Genomic DNA, 9,140 nt, shown 5'->3' with positions numbered 1-9,140 from the left:
TTGCAACACCAAAAAGAGATCTTTGCAGCCACAGCCTGTGAAACGTATTGTAGCTTCCAGGTAGGTTCTATTTATGATGGATTAATGACAATATTTCTAAAGAATCTAAATAAAATTAGCAACAGAATAATCTATTCAGAAGTGGGGGGAGTAGGGGAGAAGGATATCTGTTTGATTGTTTTTTTATATTTCTCATTGGCTTCCTTTCATTAAGTTACATGGAGGTTTCCCAGGCTTAAAAAGAAACGAGTAAAGGCAGGGAAAACGGGAATGGCGCACTAACTTAGCACTTTATGGAATGGTCAAATAACACAAATTAGTATGAGAGAGAGAGAGAGAGAGAGAGAGAGAGAAGAATGGGCAGCATAAATGATACGGTCAAAACTAGGTCAAACGAGTATGACAAAGGATGTAAAAAAATCAAGAAAAAGAGAACACGGTGGTTCAGAAATGCATCAGGGAAGGGGACAGGAAAATAAAGGGCATGTAAATAAAAGAGTGGCAGAGAACAAATATTCATCGAAATGAATACACTCTCATTACGTTCCTTTCACAAAAGCAGGAAAGGGCATTTTTCAAACCTCCCTTTATCCAGGTGCAACTACAGGTAGTTTCATTTTTATTGGCTCCTCATCGGCTGCAGGGACCTTCCAAAGAACTTCAAGGTCAATTTCCTAACGACTTTACTCAGCATGAAACTTTGGAATCACGTGGAAAGTTTGAACCAATGCCTAGCCTCACTGCAGAGAAATTAAATCAGAAAGTCTGCAAGGCATGGAACTGTTTTAAAGCTTCCGGTGTCTCCAGAAATCTCCAGAGGGGAAAACCGGAGTGTGTTTGAGCCCTAAGCTCCGTCCCCTCCTTTCCGAGGGAGCCGCAGGTGGGAGCCCGGGCTCGAGAGAGCCGCTTTGATTCACTCTGGGCAGAGAAGCGGCATGTGCCCTCCCAACCGCAAGGGGGCAAACTTCGAGCATTTAGCGCTCGTTTCCCGGCGTGCGACCCGGTCGACCCTAGATTTGCGCATGCTCGGTGCGTCCCAGAGGTCACCCTCGCCGGGGTACCCACGTGCGGTGAGAACCTGAGAGCATCATGTTGTGAGAAGATGGGGGCTGCCGTTTCCCGTGCGATCAGAAATTTCAATCTTGAGAACCGGGCGGAACGGGAAATCAGCAAGATGAAGCCCTCTCCAGCTCCCAGGCACCCGTCCACCAGGAGCCACCTGCGAGAGCAGATGGGCAGTAAGTGGTGCGAGGGCGCCCGGGACCCTGCTCGCGGGCTCCTTGTGCCGACTGGTGGGCGGTGCCGGGCGGGTTGACGTTGGTCCGTTGGCGGGGTTGACCGGGCTCGGCCGCTGTGGCTCCTGTCCGCTGAGCTACCGGGCCGATGACATTGAGACAGTCCCCTTTGGCCCGCTATGGAGTCGACGGCTCTGCTTGCTTCGTGGTCCGGCAGGTGACTGAGCAGTGAGTGTCCCTGCTTGCCGGGTCCTCGCCGTCTTTTTTGTCTTTCACCTTTGGCCACTTGGTACAGTGAATCACAGAAGGAATCACGTGCAGCGGAAGTTTTCTCTGTGTGTCTTCACAGACCGATGGACATCGAGCCTGACCTACCATTTGGGTGTACTTTAAAACATTTTTCGTGCTGTCCAAGTGGTGGTTTTTTAACAAAAAATTTAAAGTGATTGTCGTGTGTTAAGTGTTTAGGATCTCAAAGGGAACTTTGCTTTTAATATTGTGATAATCTTTCCTTAGGCCATCCAGATATTAAGAAAGAGATTGATAGAAAAGATGACAAGCTGCTGTCCTTACTGAAAGATGTGTATGTTGATTCCAAAGATCCTATGTCTTCTGTGCAGGTAATTTAATTAATTAAATAATTTATCCTTTTTGGACTCCAGTATAATTATTAGGAAAGTGTACAAATAGTAAGACAGAGTTGAGGAGTTCTGGCAGTGTAAAATGTTAGCGTCGTTGTGACCAGAATACAGTGCATTGGCAAAGTTTAAATCCAGTGGTTTAAGCAAGACACACACGCTTCGGTTCATTGATCATTTACTGAAATTCTAAGAGACTTGTGAAAATACTGATTGAATGCAACTGTGAATTACAGTGTTTCAGAATTTATATAGGTAAGGTTCTTCTAGTGGTTGTCATTTGAATGACCAAAGGAGAGCTTTTAAAACTATCCTTCCTTTCAGTGTATTGAGATATGTACTAATCTCAGGGATTCCTTTGCTTGTGTATTGGTATTTGAGTTTTTGAAATGGGATTCTTAAGGATATGTTCAGATAGGATATGTACAAGAATACACTGAGAATGGGAACCTACATGTAAATTCATATATAAGTGCCAGGCATAAGTGCTTTGCATATAGTGATAAAAATAGATCTAGTCCCTGTTCTCACAGTGCTTATGGTATTGTGAGGGACACAGGCATTAAACAGATGAACACCTATAGTACATAATTAATAATATGTCCATGAAGGAGAAATATAGGCACTGTGAGTGTATCAGGAGGACCTGTTTGAGGTCGGAGGATCATGGGTAGTTTTAAGGAAGTGACCTTTGAGCTTAGGCCTGAAGGATGAGTGAGAGTTAACCAGGTAAGTTTGTGGGGGCAGGGACTTTCTAAGGAAGAGGAAGAGTTTGATTAAAGGAGAGGCAAGTACCTAGGACAACTTCCAAATTTTTTTCCATTCTAAAATTCTCTGGTTCTGTCTCTCTCTCTGGATTGGCAATATGCAGTACAGATGTAGTTATCAGTATAATTTTTGATAGAGAAGAGAAGTAAAACTCATGTAAAATAAAGGTTTTAAATTATTGCATGTAATAGCAGTTACTGGGTTGACACCAGATGCTCACATAAAAGATAGGAGTTGATGTTCTTGTTCTTTGTTATTTTTAGGCAGGTGTTGAATAATATTTCCAAGTGTTGTTTCTCTCATGTTACACTAAATTATGAACTCGAAAGTTGGCTCTTGGGGAGCAAAAAATGAGTAATGCTTTTTACATAAGACACAGTTATATAGATACAATACATAAAGGGATACACAGTGGTATTAAAATTTAAAAGGGTTATTAGGAAAGTCTAAAAAGGCTAATGGGGGAGTGATTAAAAAAAGGTTGAGGTATGTATTTATGTTCTTCGTCCGTTTTTTACTTTTTGGCAGTTCATTTGTAATGCTTCTAGACATCAGTGATACTATGCTTATGATATGTCAAATTATTTTTTATTTGACTTTTTAACTTATTGCTTATTGTTCCAAATTCTGCCAAATAATGCATTTTTGTCCTTTGTGCTATAGGAAGTCTGGGCTCACTCTAATATAAAAACAGTATTCTGAATTTTTTCTTAGTACTTTTATGACTATATTTTATGTCAAAATTTTTGCCATTAAGTACAGTGTTTGATGTGTGAAGATCTGTTTAGCTGAATGGTCCATTGTCTAAATATTTTATTGAGTAACCCAGTCCTTTTCTCCTTTAAAATATTATACACGGTTATACTTGTATATACACATATAAGCCTGCTTATGGATTTCAGTTTTATTTATTTTTCTATTTCTATACTAGAATCTTACTTTTTTAATTTATAGAGCTTTATTTTTTAAAATTTTATTTATTTATTTTTAGAGAGAGAGGAAGTGAGGGAGAGAGGGAAAGAAACATCAGTGTGTGGTTGCCTCTCGTGTACCCCCTACTGGGGACCTGGCCTGCAACCCAGGCATGTGCCCTGACCGGGAATCAAACCAGTGACCCTTTGGTTCACAGGCAGGCACTCAATTCATGCTGAACCACACCAGTCAGGGAAAATTTGTAGAGCTTTATAATGTATCTTGATATCTGTTAGACCTCTCTTTCTTTTAAAAAGTTTCCTGGCTCTTGCCACACTTCTTTTTTTCCCCCAGATAAACTTGAGGCAAATTGTCAGGTTCTTTAATAAGTTCTATTTGGATTTTGAGTGTAATTGAAATGGATCTACGTGGGAGCTTTCAGTTTTGGAAAGTGAAGTTAGAAAGAGTGTTTCAGGCCACAGTTACGATATAAAGGTAGGAGAGCATGTTATACCTTTGGAGAACGGTCCGAGTTCAGCACAGTCATGGGAAATGGGAAAGTGTGAGGGAGAAATGAGGCGGGACGAGGGTGATAGGAGCCAGAGCATGAAGGCCCTTTTTTGTCTTGCTCAGGAATTTGGGTTTTATCCTGTGACAAAATGAAGTCATTGGAGAATCTTGTGGAAAAGCGACTTGAGATTTGCTTCATAATAGGGGCAGTTTTGAGAATGGACGAGAGAACGAAATGTGTTTTGTCCAGTTAGAGGAGACCACTTAGGAGGCTTTTGCAGTAGTTTCTTGAAGAGACGTTTGCTTGGACTAAGGTGATTTAGTAACTGGAGAGAAGTGAATGGTTTTGAGAGGGACTTAGGAGGCAGTATTAATAGGATTTTGTCACTGATTGGATATTACAAGTCAAGGAAAGGGAGGTGTCAGTATAACGTGATGTAAGAGAAGTTTTGAGTTTTGGAATGGGATACAGAGGCGGGGGTGGTTTTAGTCAGTAAGAGAGAGTATGGGGATAGAATTGGGTTTTCAGAGGAAAGGGATAAGTGTAGTTTTAAATGTGTTCATTTTGAGGTACTTGTAGATTAAGTAGGGATGCCCATTAGGCATTTGGGAATTTAGGTCTGAAAGTAAGGAGAAAGGTACAGGTTTGAGATCACCTTTGAAAGTAACTAAGGTAGTAATGAAAATGCAGGTGTTACGTGGGATTACTTAGGAAGAGTAACAGAGTGTAGTGTGGCAGGGGCCGGGGTCAGAACTCGGAGCTCACTAACAGTTAAGGGGCAACTGAAAGGAAGAAGCCCACAAAGAAAACGAAGAAGGAGCCACTGAAGAGACAGATGGAAAACCAGGAAAAGGGTGGCATTGGAACCAAGCATCAGACGCTACAGTGAGTTCAGATAAAGCCCGAAGAGTGTCTTCTGGATTCATGTCTAATCCTCTGGGTTAGAAATCATAAAAATCATTATCTTTTAAGGCTTAACTAAAAAGAAGGAGACTGGTCATGTTGGTTTTGAGCTTGTAGGTGTTTTTAAAAGGTGACTACAGCATTTTTATATTTTGACCAAACAGCATTAGGCAGGGTCAGGGGAAAGGAAAAGGGAAGGAGTGATTAGCGTGACCAGGTGACAGGAATGAAACACAGCTTGGATGGGACAAGCCGGCGGAACAGTGGGTGTGCGTAGTGTGTGTCATTTATATTTGTTTGAGTATTAGAAGCATTGGTTTATTTTCCCTGAAGAGGCAAAGTCTGTAGCGGTATTTAAATTTATTCACGGCATTTGGAGGCATTGAATATGAAATGGAAAACTAGGAAACGGATTGGAGATTATCAAGTAAATTGTTAGGGTTGTGTCAGAGTCCTGACCTTCTAGAGCAGGCTTGAGCTAGTCAAGTTCTTGTTCTTTTAAAATGCAGATGAAGTGATGTCAGTAGATGGTATACATTCGAGTATTATTTTCTAGAATTCCTTAATTTCTTAATGATTGAGCTATAGTTTTTAAATGGTGATGTGGCCAAAATGCCATTATATTGAGAAAATGTATTTTGGAGAAGGAGGTATAGTATTTACTTGAAGAAGAATAGTGGAGATTTGAGAAGCATGCTGTAAATGTCCAATCTTTTCTCTCATCTTGAAAGCCTTTTTGTTTGTCCTTGTATTCCGATACCAGGCGAAAGATGCTGGAACACCTCGGGAGCCAAAGGAGTTCAGATCCCCGAAAGGCCATCACTTTGACATAAATATTGAGAACATTCCCAGAGGCAAAATTTCCATTGTAGAGGCATTGACACTTCTCAACAATCATAAACTTTATCCAGATACATGGACTGCTGAGAAAATAGCAGAAGAATACCATCTAGAACAGAAAGATGTAAATTCTCTTCTCAAATATTTTGTTACTTTTGAAGTCAAAGTCTTTCCTCCTCAAGACAAGAAAGCAATACAATCAAAATGAAGGAAATCTTGGAGTTATTTTTTCTATATTTACGCCCTGTCCCCATACCCTGTTTGTTTTCTCACTTTTAACATATTAAATTATATAAATTACTGAATGTTTAAAGCTCCCTCCTTGTGAGAGCATCCTATTTATTGAGCACTGCTGAATTTTCAGGACTACTGATGAAATAAATTTTGTTTCCAATTTGGTTTAGGCATGTATTTGTATATAATACCAGCATGACTAAATAGCACTTGTGTAAATTTATTACAAATAAGAGTTAATTGTGTTATTTGAAGCACATCATATCATCAGCTTTTAAATTGGTCATATGACCTCATTGGAACTGTCCTGAATCCCTCATTGAACATTTTAAGTTTCATCCTCCCGTTCAGGTGGTTAGTTTGTCTTTCCTGTAGCTAATGACAGGAAGGACTTGCCTGACTCCTAAGGCTGACATTTGCTTGTGAAGGAAAGGGAGGCTTGACAGTGAGGTATAATGACAGCTGAAGGCAGGCGGGAGACTGGATCCAAAATAAATAGGAAATACATTTTTACTACTATGGGGAATGCGAATTAGTAAGGCATTTTGTTATTTTGAAATAACAATTATAGAAAAGAATTATTTAATGTTTATAAAATTTTAACAAATCTCCACTTTGGCAAACATGTTCCTCCAAAAGCTTTCAGAGAGGCAGGCAGAAGTGGAAGCTATCTAAAAAATTAACTTTTCTCTGGACTTGATGTAAAAATACATGAAACTTTTAAAGAATGGTTAAATCAAAGAATCATGATAAATGTGGTGACCAAATATACAGGGTCCAGCAGAAGTAAGGCTTGCTGAGCAAGGTTGATAGGATAATAACATAGGTGTAAAAATTCAGTTTTAATTTGAACATTTCACCTAAAATGTTAATATGGTGTGCTTGAGTGTGGTATTGTTATGTTACAGAATTACATGCTTATGATTTTGTAATAAAAATGGGGTGTTATTTGTGCCAGACCCTGAACATACTTTCTAATTTAAATGCTGATTTAAAAAAGAAAAAACAGCAAGTAGAAGTAAAAAATGTAATGTTGGAAGGGACTTGGGAAGTTGTTGCTTCATTTAATAAATTTATGAGCACAGCAAATACCAGTACCAGGGTCCTGAACAAAATTGTGGAAGAGTAATTCTGTCAAACCAGTACCTGTGAGATCTTGGATGGATTGTGTAATCTCTTTGAGATTGATTTTTCTCTATAAATGATTATAATGCTGCCTTAACTGTAAGGGTACTATGAAGATAATGCAACCAGTATGACTCCCCCCTTTTTTTTTGCAATCAAAAGTGGAAGCCTGAGAAAACTTCATGACCTATTAAAGATTGGAACTTATGACATAGTCTTACAATTTAGGTTTTCAAAATCCTAGTGTCAATAAGAACATACCTCAAAAGAGCAGAAGGTGCGAGTTGTAGGAATATTGGGGAATGTGGTAAGAAAAATTCCAGGTTATCAAGGTCTTTCTGAAGGAAGATAGACAGTCATTATTTCCGAAGTCCCCTGGAATGGTATGAAGGATGCAGAGTCATTCAGCATGATGGTGGAATTAGGCATTTTTAATACTGAGAGGAGCAGAAGTGACTGAGGAAATTTTTAAGCTTGATTTCAAATGCAGCTTCGTTACGTGAATATACCTAATCTGTATTTAGTTCAAAACAGTTATTTTTAATAAAACAAGAACTCTATAAAATTGCATTTTAAAACTCTGGAAAATCAATAATCAAAACTGTCTTTTATCAAACGAAGATCAATACTTCAGTCGCTAACAATGCTATTCCTGAGCCATTTTCCCTATTCAAGTCTATACTGTGGTTAGACGGCTATAAATGTGGCTGTTATATGGTGTCACATGATAAAATAAAGTACTTCCCATATCATTCACTGGCCTATTATTGTTTTCTATTATATATAGGGGAGCGCTTGGGAAGAACTCACAGAAAGCAGAGTTAGAAAACCCTGTGATCTCAGCATCACCACTAGCCATGTGATCTTGGAAATGTACCAAACTGTAAAGTAGGTAATAATTGCTAGCACCTTCAGAGCAAGTACTGGGCTGGGCACTGATCTAGGTACTTTAAAAGTATCCGCTTGCTTAATATTTACCGCAGGTCTGAGGATAGTACTGAGGTTACTGAGGTTAACCACGGTTTAGAGGAAAAATTGAAACATGGAGATTGAAAGGAACTCCAAAGGGTACCTAATGAGTTGGAACCTGGATTTAAACCCTAGTGATGATTTTCAACCTTTTTCATCTCATTGCACACAAACTAAAATTTCGTATCACAAAAAAACATTTTTTCCCCAATCTGACAAAAATAGATATAATTTCTATTGCTTAACAAAAACAAACAAAAACCTCTTTTGGTTTAAAGTGACTTTAAGCTATCGGGTTCCTATACCTGTATATGAAGTCTGTCCAGAAGGTATCCAGCCAGGTAACAGGATACACAGACATTTATTGCAGGAGACACAAGATACAAGAAACATTGTACATAAGACAATGATGCCTCAGCCCCTTTCAAAGTAGGCACCTTGGGACCGCACACAGTTCTCCCAGTCGCCATCAGCTGCCCTGTCGCATTTTCCTGAATCTCATCAAAGCTCTGAAAACTTCCCTTTCCAAGTTTATTTTTGTTTGGGGCCAGAAGTCGCCTGGCACAAAATCTGGGCTGTAGTGGTGCTGAACCACCTGAGTGATTTTCTGTTTCACTAAAACATCTGCAGGAGATGTGATACATGAGCGGGTGCCTTGTGGTGAAGCTGCCAATCACTAGTTGCCCATAGCTGCGGCCTTCTGAATCATCCAAATAATTTCTGCAGAGGAATGTTATAAGCCTAGCACAAAATTTCATGCAGATTGATTGCTCTACTCACTCAGTCATTTTGAATGCAATGGCCACACAGTGCACATGCTCACTCAATGGCATCTATTGCTCCCACTGACAAGTACAATGAAGTCATTGTTCACGCATGTACATACAGTCAACTTTCCTTGGTTGCCAAGTTATATCAATGTCATGCAAACCATCTCATATTAACAATGGCTGGACTTTTTCTGGACAGGCCTTGTATAAGGATGTCTGGCACCAAGAATTAACT

The 9,140-nt window shown here is 39.5% G+C and overlaps 1 protein-coding gene across 1 annotated transcript; it reads left to right on the top strand.

The window, feature by feature from the left end:
- The first annotated feature begins 1,024 nt into the window (after positions 1 to 1,024).
- Positions 1,025 to 7,912, top strand: NDUFAF4 (NADH:ubiquinone oxidoreductase complex assembly factor 4). Its single transcript, XM_054569735.1, has 3 exons — positions 1,025 to 1,238; positions 1,752 to 1,855; positions 5,731 to 7,912. The coding sequence occupies exons 1-3, from the start codon at positions 1,103 to 1,105 to the stop codon at positions 6,013 to 6,015; spliced, it is 525 nt and encodes a 174-aa protein (XP_054425710.1). The 5' UTR covers positions 1,025 to 1,102; the 3' UTR covers positions 6,016 to 7,912.
- The last annotated feature ends 1,228 nt before the right edge of the window (positions 7,913 to 9,140 follow it).

This window comes from Pteronotus mesoamericanus, unplaced genomic scaffold, assembly GCF_021234165.1.
Source record: "Pteronotus mesoamericanus isolate MK-2021 breed Mesoamerican mustached bat unplaced genomic scaffold, CSHL_Meso_final contig_20, whole genome shotgun sequence".
Classification (NCBI taxonomy): Eukaryota; Metazoa; Chordata; class Mammalia; order Chiroptera; family Mormoopidae; genus Pteronotus; species Pteronotus mesoamericanus.
This window is presented reverse-complemented; position numbering and strand designations above follow the sequence as displayed.

What these genes read in the sequence shown, in the direction of transcription:
- NDUFAF4 (XM_054569735.1), top strand. Translation starts at nt 1,103, where the DNA reads ATGGGGGCTGCCGTTTCCCGTGCGATCAGAAATTTCAATCTTGAGAAC. An exon ending in CCTGCGAGAGCAGATGGGCA is followed by an intron (nt 1,239 to 1,751) that starts GTAAGTGGTGCG and finishes ATCTTTCCTTAG; the next exon opens with GCCATCCAGATATTAAGAAA. An exon ending in ATCCTATGTCTTCTGTGCAG is followed by an intron (nt 1,856 to 5,730) that starts GTAATTTAATTA and finishes TTCCGATACCAG; the next exon opens with GCGAAAGATGCTGGAACACC.